At 31.8% G+C, this 14,898-nt stretch overlaps 1 protein-coding gene across 1 annotated transcript in view; it reads right to left on the bottom strand.

The window, feature by feature from the left end:
- The window catches only part of LOC123657614 (suppressor of lurcher protein 1-like), a 66,823-nt gene extending 65,608 nt beyond the window's left edge, over positions 1-1,215 (bottom strand). Inside the window, exons 1-2 of the mRNA XM_045593137.1 lie at positions 1,204-1,215; positions 958-1,030 (exon numbers count right to left, since the gene is read on the bottom strand). Of these exons, the coding sequence (XP_045449093.1) occupies positions 958-1,030; positions 1,204-1,215 (85 nt within the window). The remainder of the gene's footprint in view (positions 1-957; positions 1,031-1,203) is intronic.
- Positions 1,216-14,898: the final 13,683 nt, after the last annotated feature.

Below are 14,898 nucleotides of genomic sequence, written 5' to 3'. Positions count from 1 at the left end.
AATGACCAGGTATCAAAAACGTGCTTATAGTTAATGCTTTCGTATTTTGTTTTCCTCTCTTAGATGGAATTAGTATTAGCTGGCAGCTAAATGTATTTGAAATGTAATTTATTTGATAATGTTTTCTGGTAAGAAATTTTGTATCGTACTATGATGAGTCTACGGGACAGATTATTTACCTACGGTTCTGAAAGCGTTTATCATGTGTTTCTGAATGTTAAGTTCGCCTTGTAAGATTTGTAGTTACTTGAATTCAAACTTTTAGGTTACACAGCTACACATACTATATTAACGCTTAAGTATAATATGTTAACCAGTTAACACTAATAAAGTACTATCTATAATACTTATACGCGGTAATTAAAATGTCTGAAAAATGATTACCAGTTTTTGCTTAGATTGTTTCAGTTATTTGATAATAATAAAAAAAAAACAAACTATAAATAAGACAATAAGTGAAAAAATATATAAGAAAAATTCAAAAAAGATAAAGTTTAGATACGAGAAAAGATGTCGGAAATCTCACAAAAGGAGCAAGTAATACGATCGTGTTGGAAACTCTTACGTAAACGAAGCAAAATGGCTGGATAACAAAACAAATATACATTACAAGCGACCGCCTCCGGCTTCACATGTGTGTAATGTCCGCACGATGTTTCTGAGTGATTTAGCAATAGAAAGATCATGATTAGTAGTTAGGGGTAAATTTTTCCGTGGGATATCTTAATGTATTTACAAAATTGAGCTAGCGGTAATTATGCGTAGTAAGCGAAATGTCGACTAAACGTTTTGAAATACTGTAATAAGTTTTCAAAATTATCATTTTTATGTAAACTCGTATTTATATCAGCTGCTTATTTTAGTCAGCTGCTTTAATAAAAAACAGCTAATGCATATTCAACCAGATATACTGGTATTTTACTTATGCGATATAAGTAGCGTATGTGTAGTACTTACTAGGATTAATGGCGTGACCTTCATCCACCGTGTGCAGAGATAAGTGTATGAGGAGGAACAGCGCTGTTGATGTCTGGAAACAATATTTATTTATTAAAAATAATATTAAATAGAAGAAAAAGAGTAATAGTAAATATCTACCACTAGAATACCCAGTGTCAAACCTGACAATAAAAATCAAACTCTAATATCAAAATAAATATCAATACGGCTTATATGAATGTTTGTTACTAGCAGACGTTAAACCCGTGATGTCATTATATTTATATAGATACTTTATCAAATCATTACATTAATCTTTGTTATTTATAATTAACAACATAATTTTAAAAACATTATTCGATATATGAAATTTTTTACTGTGTAAAATTACGCATTATGCGTTGACACGCGATAAGGTGATGTTGAGTATATGGTGCGATTGGAGGGCATCATTCGTTATGAGTCCCGCCGGGAAAAACCATCAATTCGAATTTCGATGAGACTTATTGAGAATAAGCGGCTAGAATTGATCAACAGAAAAACTCTGGTCTTTCATCACGAAAACTCCCATCGTACATACGTCTTTAGCAACTCAACGAAGATTTTGACCAGGAATTTTTAATGCATCCACCATATAGAACCGATCTTGCACCCTTAGATTTCCATGTATTTCGGTCCCATCAGAATTCTGTAGGTAGTATTAAGTCAATATCAGAAGAGTATCGTCAAAAGTATTGGTCGCGGTTTTTAATGAGAAGTCCTAAAAATTCTACAGCAAAGAAATACTGTCACTACCTACGAGATGGCGTCAAATTATTGAATTTATATAATTATATAAAATACGAAGAAACTTTTTCCCCGACCTGGAAATATTTACTGTTCACATATCTTGAGTTTCGTTTATCACAGCGATATACCTAATAATAAAACGGCGATACATTAGTATATACTTACATATAATGTATTATAATTTGTTTGTTTCTTCAAAAAAAGTGTTATTTATACCATAAAGAGCTATATATATATTTCATTATTCATACAATATTAATACAGTTTTAAGTATAACAGTGGAACTGTGTCATCCCTTAGTCGCCTCTTACGACACCCACGGGAAGAGAGGGGGTGGCTATATTCTTTAATGCCGTAGCCACACAGCTACCACTTTGGAATTTATAAAGGCCATAGGCCTATGTCCAGCAGTGGGACTGCAATAGGCTGAAATGATGAAGTACAATAGAATTATATTAAGCGATCGAAAAGCTGGCTATAAATATCAATCTCTTGAAGTAAACTAAGGAATATAACATAATGCGATAAAATTGCCAACTGCTTATTAGTATAAAAGAATACGCTGATCACGATCCAATAAGTACCTTTATGATACTTTAATTCGTTTTTATACTTGACCAGACTTTAATAATCCTGTAATGGGGTTTAATAATAAATTGCTTAGTCGAACACAAAAGTATGTTGTGTCAGTAGGTGTTAAAAATGAAACACACTCACACGTTTTCGTATATAGAAACTTAAATTAATTAATTTAACTCATATATAAATTCGTATTTAAACACACAAAAAAAATATACATCTGTGAAATAATCTTGACAGCGTGATTTAACAGACGGCACACCGCCATCTATAAGTAAATGAAGGAACTAAATGCATTAGTCTTCGACTCGGACGCACAACGCCATCTATTAGTAGATGAAGAAACTGAATACATTATTCTTTACATCAAATCAATAATATTATTCTTTTCCTCAGTAGGTTTCAGCTCATTAACATTGAAACAAAAATACGTATTTTTAGCCAGTAACATTATAAATTGATAATGAAGCTCCACATTACAATTGTGTAAATTTGTTTTAAGTGACATTTTTACTTAATTGTGTTACTGGTTTCAATACGGTTACGTACGTTTTCGCACGCTTTTAGACATAATATCCGTTGGAATGTGCGCAGATTTTGACAATAGAAGTGTTTTGTATTTTCTGTTTTATCTGTGTCTTATGTTATTATCTGTGTCGTAATATGAGATGGGTGCAGAAAAAATATAAAATAAAAAGCAATTTGCGTAAATACGTCGGCATCCTTGTGTAGTCAGGCAGATTTTGTTACCAGCGTCGTGCTTTACGTGTTTATTCGAAGACTGTGCAAACCAGTTACCATTGGTAAAAAATAAAAGATGTATCAATATAAGAATATATATAAAAATATTAATTTAATGAACAGTTCAAAAAAAAAAATCCAATCCTAGTAATAAATATTCGCATTAATTCAGGTGTCAAAAAAAATCTATAGAATTTATTTTTATATTCTTTAATATAATGTTTAAGAAATTCTATATTATATAATTTGATACTTATAAATATTTTGATCATTATATAATGTACCTTATATGTACCTCTATAAAGCACACGAATCACTTACAAACAACTTAATCTAACAAGGTTATTCCATTCATGGGTGTTTACAACATATTGCCTTGTAAATAGTAATTCGATATTCGTATTATAACAATTATTGTACTTGAATAGCATATTGAAAGCATTTCCGCTATTAGCATGTGGATGTGAATATGTAAAATTATTATCTGGTACATAAAACAAAAACGGAATTTTCCTTATATTTTAATTATTATTTTTTTGTCTTTCAGTAATGCTAGTTTGACATAAGTCATTTCACCAGTGTCACTACTGTGCCTTAAAGAGCACACTAAAGAATATCTGATGACGATCATTACACAAAGTTGCGAAGTTATTCGTTAAAGCGCAGTGGAGCACCATGGTGGATTCAGCTCTAATCCTTTATCGAGAAAAGGCCTTTGACCAACGAATGGGACGTTAACAATTGTTGTCAAAAGCTGATAGAATTATTTTTTAATATCGGTAAAATTATTTGTATTTGACTTTAAGTGACATTACAGAGCCGTCAAAAGTAATAAATTGTTACAGCTCAATAGAAAAAAGTTTGTACTGTCATTTAATGACGTTACAAACAAAATAAAAGTAACGAATTTTAAATCAGACCTTTTTCGTTAAGGAGTTACGTCATTGTGATTCGAAAAAAACAAATTGCATGTTAAAAGGAACTTCATTACGACCTACATCACTTTGATGTCTTGTCCTACGAGTTCCTAATTGCAAATGAAGTCAATAGAAGTCTTTATTGACTAGTCCCAAACGAAAAAAACCTTTGATAAGGGTGAAATTAAACTAAGCTTGAATGGACGAATGATTAAATTGTTTTCAATTGCTATATTAGTTGCAATAACAATTGAAAATGTGGTTTTAGCTTGTTTATAGTTCTCAAGCTTTACGAAATATGGTTGTATGATTTTGAATACGTAAAACGTAAATGTACATTATGTAGGTACATTAACATACTCTCATAAGTGTAAACATAATACTTAAGATGCTCTCTGCGATCGTTTTAGGAACGTCTCCCTTATTGTTTTAAGGCCTCTTGAAATTTATTACATAATGGATGCTGTGAGACAATTGAAGTAAAAAAAAATTGTGTTTATAAACACTTTATTCATGTATGAATAACATGCTAAAGTAAAATGATTAAATTAAAAAACCCTTCTTTTATTTTTTATTTTAATTTTTATATTTAGTTTTTTTTTTAATTTCATTTTTTAAGGGACTGCTAACCGACGATACACAAAAATTAAAATAAAAAAATAAAAATACGTAGCAAACTTTCTTTCACTGTCATCTGTCATCTGCTCATCAAATTATAGTATATGTATATACAACGACTGTTAAAATATTAAACAAAAATGAAAAACAAATGTTATAAAAATGGTTCAAATATTAGAGTTACGTTGTAACATAATTTAAATCGCGTGTAAATTCGTTCCGAAATAAAATGTAGTAGGTAAATATAAACGTACTGAAACGAAACTTCATAAGAAGCAAAACGACTTAGAACTCGAACTATTAACATGAACGTAGATAGTAAAAACGCACCGAACTACCAAAGACGTCTCTTCACAACTTGCTCTTTGAACCAAAACTAACTTTGTACCACTAAAGCCGTTCAAAGCGTGTAACAAAGGTAGTTGAGAGAGTTCGTAACAAATGGGCGTTCCACGCAGTTAAATGATAGAGAAACTCACGGTAAATTCAAGTCTCTTGTTATGCTAATTCTGCTTCTGAAGTTGGTCGGTTAAACCGCGAAAAGATGGTACACATTGTTAATTATAAACCACTTGATCAATTAAGCAAAGTTTATTTAATTTAGATCAATTAATTTTAACTCTCACATTTTATTTATCTAAAGGAAGAAAATTTAAATATTTAACCACATACAAAATGAAAACTATATGTATATACATTATATGATATTATATTACTTTTAAAAGTAGATATTATAGCTTTTATTACAAAAATTTTGAGGCCCTAACTGCATTATGTTCTATTTAATTAAAAATTTGATGGTCTTACCTTAACAAATCTTTAAATAAGCCACTAAGATTCTAAAAACGTTTGGCTTTCCAGGGGCCAGATACGATTAATCACGCTGATATATCTCGAATTGGTAGAAATATATTTATTCAGATTGATGCCTTGAATTTCTTCTACAAATACAGGTATTTGTAGACTCTTTTTCTTTACCGCTGTAAAAGATAAATCTTAAACAAGAGCACTTCAGAAAATCACTGTTCAGATTTGTACCCGTCACAACCGCTTAAAATCTATGTCTTCTATTTGTTCGAGCAACGGATAAATTTTACAAAGTTGTCTCTCAGTAATTTGATTACGTTTTTAATTGTGCGGCTTATTATAATATAGTTTATCTCTAAATTTATTCACGGTTTAAATTAAATAACAAATATTGACAATATTAATGCGCCAATTCGAGCAAATAATATTTACGTCATAATTTTATTAGTAAGTAGAAAGGACCTACTTAAAATTTAAAAAAATCCCCCAATTAAAAAGTCGTATTTGGTTACTATACTTTTTAACCGATTTCCAAAAAAGGAGGAGGTTCTCAATTCGACTGTATTTTTTTTTTATGTATGTTACATCAGAACTTTTGACTAGGTGGACCGATTTCGACAATTTTTTCTGAATCGAAAGGTGATGTGTGTCATTTAGTCCCATTTAAATTTATTTGAGATCTAACAACTACTTTTCGAGTTATATCTAATAATGCGTTTTTACTTGACGCTTTTTTCGTCGACCTACGTTGTATTATACCACATAACTGTTTACTGGATGTATCGATTTTAATAATTATTTTTTTGTTGGAAAGGAGATATCCCTAGTTTCGTACCATGATAAGGAAACCAGAATTTGATGATGGGGTCCCAGAGAAATCGAGGGAAACTCTCGACAATCCGCATAATTTGTTACTGGGTGTACCGATTTTGATGATTTTTAATTTAATCGAAAGCCGATGTTTATCATGTGGTCACATTTAAATTTCATCGAGATCTGATTACAACTTTTGGAGTAATCTTTGATAATGCGTATTTACTTGACTATTTTTTGTCTACCTACGTTGTATTACTTGTCAATATAATTGAAGTCGTTTTTTTTTTTCATTTGCGAGCAAATACAATTATGTTATTACATATATTGCGATAATCTTTAAGTATTTCAAAATAATAAAAAAATAAAAATACAAATTAAAATTTTAATTAAAAGGATTTAGTAGATAAAGCATATTATTCGACATAAGAAGTATATTTATTGATAAAGATGTGTGGATTTAAAGGCGCTTATTTCATGTAGGTTGTTACTAATTTTATCGTAACACACATTTTTTAAAGTGTAACTACTGAGTTTCTTGCTGATTGTTCTCTATATAATTAACATTCAGGATCGGTGGTACGTTTAAAATTAATTAATTAAATTTATGTAATTTTAGTTTCTAAAATGACGATTTGAAAGTGATTTTGAAGCCTATTTGAAAAAAAAAAACAATTTTCGATTTTGACTTTTATATATATTTAATTGTAATGAATAACTAGAGACCATTATAACCGTTACCATTATATATACAATGCACCGAAATTCACTTAAATTCAATCATCTAATTGCCCATCTATATATATAAAAATCAATGCCATTTTTCGTTGTAATTTTATAACTCAAGAACGGGCTCATCTATCCAAACCAAATTTTTAGTCTTTGTTCGGACTATTTAGAAGATGGTATGTGTGAAGTTTGCACAAAATCCGTCGAGCGGTTCTTCATTTATCACATTTTTTGTAACATCATCCTTTTGTTAATGGAGATTTTTGTGTCAAATTGAAACTTTTTTTAAGATGGGGATTGTGCTGTCAAATTTAAACTTTTTTCAATGTTGACAGTATAAGCATGTTGTTATGTGATTAATGAGGTCATTTAATTGTGGACGTGCTTCGATTAAAGCAAATCGATAATTATTGCTTTGTGTTTATATTTTTAAACATATTGTTGAGTGCATTCATACAAACGGTGAGTCTTGAATTGTTCAAATGTACTATGTATATATGTGCGTGTAATTTTCTCAGTTTTTTAGCGAGTCATCTGTGTTTCATATCGTTTACAGGCTTTATTTGAATTAAATTTTCAAACAACGGTAACTTTAGAGCTGTTGAAGTGAATTATATGTATGCATGTGTGTTTCTTTACTTGAAAAAACATATTATGCGCATACAGGTGTTTTATTCATTTGTAACAGATGGAAGCACGTCGATTTAAAAATGAATTATTTAATGACATTTTTATATTCATTGATGTATGCAGTCATATATATTTCCATACAAAAATATACGCTCATGTGTAAATACTGATTCACCACTATTAATGTAGCAATTGGTTTTTAATTTGATTTATTCTTTTTTATATGAAGGAAAAATGCCACGGGCCAGACGAGCAAATACAGGTCTGCTAACGTGTAATGCAAATGATGTGGCATTACTAAGACGATCACAGACTGCAGATGAACGCGCACAAGCTAATGCATCGCAGCGTGAACGTAATGCACGAAATAGATCTGTTGGCCCTGTATCTGTACTGAATCTTGCACGGCGATCACGAATACATCGTGCTGTTTTGGCGGAAATAATGCGTGCTGCTTTTAATTACAACAGTCAGATTGATTATAGTATGTACGGATACATGGAAATTATAGACGCAATATGTCCACATTGTGATGCGGCTAACTTTCAAGGTGAAGCGCCCGGCATGTGTTGTGCTAATGGAAAAGTGAGATTGCCAGAATTAGAAACTCCACCCGAACCATTGTAATAATTAATTTTTGGGACATCTCAAACGTCAAAGCACTTTTTGAGTCATATTCAACAATACAATTCGGCATTTCAAATGACATCTTTTGGTGCTACAAAAATTATTAGAGATAATTTTATGCCGACGTTTAAGGTAAATACTTTAATAGGATTGTCCCATGTTTATATCAATTTGAATAATAAAGTATTCGATAGTTTTAAAAATCAAACTAATTTAAAAAATGTTACAGATTCAGGGCCAGATTTATCATCAAGCTGGTTCGTTATTGCCATACCCCGACGCTGATCATCAATTTTTGCAAATTTATTTTATTGGTGATGAAAATCGTGAATTGGATCAACATTGTGCAATTGTTTTGAATAAAAGACGAGACATTATTCGTGAGCTACAAAGGTTTTTCCATCAGCAAAACGCATTAGTTCAGTTATTCAAAATTGCTCTCGATCTTATGCCATCTGATAATCACAAAATCGTAATAAGGCCTGCTAGAACACCTTTTGGAAAGTATGCAAGGCGATTCAATGCACCGACAATTGACGAGGTTGCAATTGTAATTATTGGTGATCAGTTTCAATCCCGTAATATTGTACTTCATCGCAGAAATGAGCATTTGCAACGTGTTTAGGAAATTCATCGTAATTACGATGCATTACAATACCCAATATTGCATTGGAAAGGTGACGATGGCTACCATATCAATATACCAATAATTGATCGACGAACAGGTTAAAATAATTGAACTACTTTCAGTGTGTTAAAACTTTTTATTTATATAATTTTCTAAAGTCACATTTTGCAATTATTTTCAGGTCTATATGTACAGAAAAAAGTAAGGACCAAGAATTTTTATTCGTATCGATTGATGGTTCATCCACAAGCACACAATTATATCTTGAGATGTGGTAAGATATATCATCATTGATATTTATGCCAAAATAGAAACTGAACGTCTTAATTTTATTCGTTTCAACCAAGCAAAATTAAGATCCGAAGAATATATTCATTTGCAAGATGCGATAGCGAATGATGCTAATGTTAATGACATTGGACGTTTAACTATATTGCCATCTTCGTATATTGGTAGCCCACGGCATATGAACGAATATGCACAAAACGCAATGTCTTATGTACGAAAATACGGTCGACCAGATCTGTTCATTACATTTACATGTAATCCGCAGTGAGATGACATCAAAAATAATTTATTTGAAGGACAGTCAACAACTGATCGTCATGACTGTACAGCACGTGTTTTTCGGCAAAAATTGAAAGCATTTATGGATTTAATTTTATAATTATTGTATGCTGTGTGACTACGGCACTAAAGAATTTAGCCACCCCCTCTCTTCCCGTGGGTGTCGTAAGAGGCGACTGAGGGATAACAACGTTCCACAACCACCTTGGAACTTAAGAAGCCGACCGATGGCGGGATAACCATCCAACTGCTGGCTTTGAAATACACAGGCCGAAGACGGGCAGCAGCGTCTTCGGTGCGACAAAGCCAGTACTGCGGTCACCAACCCGCCTGCCCAGCGTGGTGACTATGGGCAAAACACATGAGTTCGCGTTATTTTTGGCGTAAACTTGTGGAGGCCTATGTCCAGCAGTGGACTGTATAGGCTGTAATGATGTATTTGGAGAGGTGCGTTGCCATATGTACTCCATCGAATGGCAAAAAAGGAGATTGCCGCACGCATACATATTAATTTGGCTGGTACATAAAATAACTTCTGATCAAATCGATAACGTTATAATTGAATTTGGAGGAATCATGTTTTTCACATGGCCAACTTTATGTTGCCTGTTCCAGAGTTGGTACCCCGTTTGTTTAGTCATACTCAAAATGAAAAAACAGAAAATATTGTTTATCCAAATGTTTTGGATTAAGTTCTAAAATAGCTAGCAATTAATAAAATATTTTTTTTGTATTATTAATAAATTAATTTGATGTAAATTTTTTTTATTATTATTATTTCACTTTATACGTAGCGAAGCACGTACCGGGCCGCTAGTTGCACATATAATTTCATTACATGTATTTGACGTATCAATATTAGGCATTACGCTAATGTAAATTAATGCATTAGCTTATGCGCGTTAATCATTACGTGTATAGTAATAAACATGAATATAATATAGTTTTAAGTATAAATATTTGAACAGTCCGATTGAAGGATACAAACAACAAAAACATTTTATTTAAATATTATTATTTAGCTGTGATCTTCTCTAAGGTCGTGGTACTACACAATCGGGCTGCTCCATATTTTGAGCAGGAAATTTCTTGCTGTACCTCAGTTAAATTATTGTTAAGTCTACATTCCACATTTCGCAAATCTCGTAGACAATGTCTAAATATATTTTGTACTGTAATAGTTCTAGCGTTTTCTGTCTTTATGTATATATTTCTTCTGTACATATCCTTGTCACTGATCTTCACCTAAACAGCTGAACTGAATTGGTTAAAAAACTTTAGGTATATTTTTATGGGTTTATAGATGGTTTTATAATGAGCGAGTTATAATGAAAAACATTAAAGCAGCAGATTCGTCGTTTTTTGGTATCCAGAGCCTACTGAAAATTTGGCGCCCAAGGCCCACCAAATATTTGACACACTTTCATTTAATTTTTTTATTTTTTAACCAAATGAATTTAACACATTCATTGCACGCACAATTTTCATTATGCTCATTAACAGACTTAAAAAAGGGAGGTTCTCAATTCTACTACTAAATTGCGGATAAGCCATTTTGAATTTATTTTTTATCAATTGAAAAAATCGTGGTGATTTTGTCACCCCCCTATCCTGTGCTGCTCGGGGCTATCGTCCCCCCGGCACCCTCCACGCTTCGCCACCTTTCATCCGTTACAGGCTAAAATCGCCAGTGAATTAAACCTTTTTTTCCTTGACTGTCTTTTAATAATTTATTAAAAATAAATAAGTGAATTAATCAAACGTAATATTGCAATTTATTTATTAGTTAATCAGCATTTATTCTGTTATTCTAACAATGGTATATTATAACAATGTTACAAAAACGAACCAAAATAATATTGTTAATTACCTAAAGTAACGTCTTGAAATAAGCTATTATTCATTTCCAATTTATTGAGAAAAATATCGTTCTAAAATCTATATCTAAACATCCATTTAGTTATATTTCTTTAATAATAAACTTGGAATGTAATTTTTTGCTTATTTATGTGATCATACTTATTTTAGGAGATAACTTTTCTAAATCACGAAATGATGGATAGTTTTTCTTTTGACGAATACATAAGGCTGTTATTTTTTTTTTATGTCACTAGGTCGGCAACAAGCGTACGACTCACTGGATGGTAAGCGATTACCGTAGCTTATAGACGCCTGCAACACCAGAAGCATCGCAAGCGCGTTGCCGACCCAATCCCCAATCCCCCCCCCCCCCCAGAAGCTCTGGTTACCTTACTCACAACAGGAACACAATACTGCTTGAAAACAGTATTATTTTGCTGTGATCTTCTGTAAGGTCGAGGTACTGCCCCAGTCGGGCTGCTCCATATTTTGAGCAGGAAATTCCTGCTGTGCCCTACCTCAGTTTATAAATACTTAATAAAACTTACTTAATAAAATATATTTATTTAAGTAAGTTCATTAATTATTCGAATTGAAGTGAAAAAACTAAAATAGCAGTCAATAGCGACGGAAATAATAGTGTGCAAAATAAAACGAGTAATATCTTCAAGTGCTAAGGTATTATAGATTTCTAGTCCGATTCTAATAAAGTCGTATCGCAGTAGTAGAACAGCGGACGAACAATTTCATTTATGAGGTACACAGCAGGGAATATCCTTCTCAAAATCTGGAGCATCCCAACCAGGGAAGTACCTAAAAAAAATAACACTTCTTTCAAGCAGTTTTGAGTTCATGTGGTAAATAAGGTAGCCAGAGCTCCAGGGGAAGGTCGCGGGTAGTGTCGGCTTGCGATGCTTCTAGTGTTGCAGGCGCCTGCAGGCTGTACGCTTGTTTGTAAACAAGCGTACTTTTTATAAAAAAAATCCTTAAACAGCAATAAAATAATATTCGTTTTTGATAGCTTTTACACACTATTAACTTATTTGTGTCATTTTGTTATCAAATCTATTTGTATTTGGTGTCATTTATTATAAAACATATTTGTGTTTGAAAGCTTCTTCAAAATAATATAGGTAATTTAAAAACTTTTCACCACAAACGCCATTTTATAACAATACCATTGTATAAATAGTGTAATTAGTTTAATCTGCTTAAAATTTAACCAAGTTATGAGAATTCAATCGCATTATTATACAAAATCAGCGGTTATATTGTTTTGCATCCGAAATAACTGGAAGTATTTATTTATTTTGTACAAAAATAATTACTAACGCTATCGATACATAATTAAAACAAAAATGTAACGGGTTGCTGTCTGTACATTTAAGATATACGAGAAAAAATATTATTGGGATCTTTATCAAAGAAAATAGCACCCAAAACAATGATTGTCAGAATTTTTGTCTGTTTGTCTCTGCGTTTGTGCATGCTAATCTCAGAAATAGCTTATCCAATTTAGATGTGGTTTTTACTGATATATTTTCGCGAGCTAAGCTTAACATTTAGTGTTTGGTTTATGGTAATTGGTTCATATTTAAAAAGATATACTAATTTAAAGAATCGCGTTAAGTACATAAAGTCACTATTTCACGCGGACGAAGTCGCGAGCACAACTAGTATTTAAATAAAAGTAGGGAATGTGAAAATATTCATATTGAATTTAACTACTCTATGAATTAAAAAAAATATTGGGTTGTGCTATCACGCGAGTGTTTTAAATTCAATGTACAAATTAATAAAATTATTTCAAAAATACAATCGTGTCGAAATGCTTATTTCAACAAGTAATTGAAAAAAGGGAACATAACATATCCTATCCTACCTACATATCCTACTGGGGGTCGTTGAGTGTGAGGCGTTTATTTATTATTATTTATTATTTATTATTCCATACATGTACCGTATTTCTATGGTCATTTATGATATTCATATTTGTAATACGATGATTCTGAGAGTCAGTTTGTTACCGATTCAAAAAATAATTTAATGATCGATAAAAAATAACAAATTAATAACGGTAATGCTCATAAAAAGTGTTAGACACTTGTTTTATATTTCAACCTTTTTTTTAGTTGTTTCATATCTTTGCCATCTTGTATCCAATAAATCATGTTTTATGAATTATGCACTTGAATTATACAATTTCTGTTACTCTTGTACACACATAGCACAGTGTAATAATTACTTATATTGTGACTCTATACTGGCATACGTTAATCTTTACGTAAGTCCTCATTGACTAATGCTGACTGACACATTGGCCAATTTATCATCTCCGAGCTATTGAAACTAGACACATAAAATTTGGAAATTACAGTTTTCCAATGAATTCAACTGATGAATTATTGGACTAGTTGATGTGCTCGAGTAGTTGGTCGATTAGCTGTGTTACAAGCCACTCAAACAATCAAGCAACTAGCTATAATTACTTAACTTATTGCTCGATTAGTAGTTTGACTAAGTTATTCGACAAGTTATAAGTATAGTCTAATGATTATTATCAATTGCTCACAAAATTTCTAGACTAGTTGCTCAATTAGTTGCTTGACTAGCTACTAAATTATTAGATCGACTAGTAATGTAACTGTTTCACTTGTTATTCAACTAATAAATACTTCGATTGATTACTGGACTATTTCTTTATTATTTTGTTTACTAGTAGTTACACTGTTGTCAATCTTGACGACGCGTTAACGCAACATTCACGTCACTAGCATAAGGTTGTTCCTCGCAAATGGCATACATTTTTTTATAACATACACACACGATCGCCTGTTCCTAATGTAAGAAACACAATGCTTGTGTAAAAGGTAACAGCCGACCGATATAATAAAATATTTATTTATTTTGGTAAATATACATGAAAATAGTACATATATAAATACAAATAATATACCCAGACTCCGGCGAGAATCGAACACGCAACCGGCGGAACAGAAAGCAGGGCCACTAAAAACTGCGCCAACGGGTTAGTCTAGGTCAAACAAATGTTTGGCGTGGTCTGGATGTTTGTGCTTGTGTACTGTGTGTTTCCGGATCCCTGATATAGGAGTAAATCCCAGCGTATAGTGTGTGTCCGTTGAAAAAAAAATATGCTCAATTAATTGCCCAGCTTTTCGATTAACATATCGTGTTTTTTGTTATCGTTGTTTTTAGGCCTCGGAAAATGCAAATAAGTACAGAAAAAAGGAATAAAACAAATCTTTTTGTTCATAAAGTGTTCAAAACTCTCGTAGAAAATAGATAAGTAACGAGGCTTTGCTACTAAAACCTCCGTTCTAACCGACAGTTGAATTTATGCACCAAATTTTCAATAACCACGTGGGTTTTTCTAGAATTGATATTAAACGATATAAATTTCAGATTTTATGCACATAATTTTGATGAACGGCTGCAAGAAAAGCATTTTTATCAAAATTTAATAGTTATTATTAAGAGAAAAGTTGAACTAATTTATAAGCTATTCGGTACAAATCCGAGGTAAAACTGTGAGAATTCCAACAATGTCGTAGAATATTTTCCGTAAGCACATACAATCAATAAATAAAAGTGCCAATTTATAGCGAAAGTTAAAAAAAGTGTGTGTGTGTGTAC

The sequence above is a fragment of the Melitaea cinxia genome, chromosome 11, assembly GCF_905220565.1.
Source record: "Melitaea cinxia chromosome 11, ilMelCinx1.1, whole genome shotgun sequence".
NCBI classification, from domain to species: Eukaryota; Metazoa; Arthropoda; class Insecta; order Lepidoptera; family Nymphalidae; genus Melitaea; species Melitaea cinxia.
This window is presented reverse-complemented; position numbering and strand designations above follow the sequence as displayed.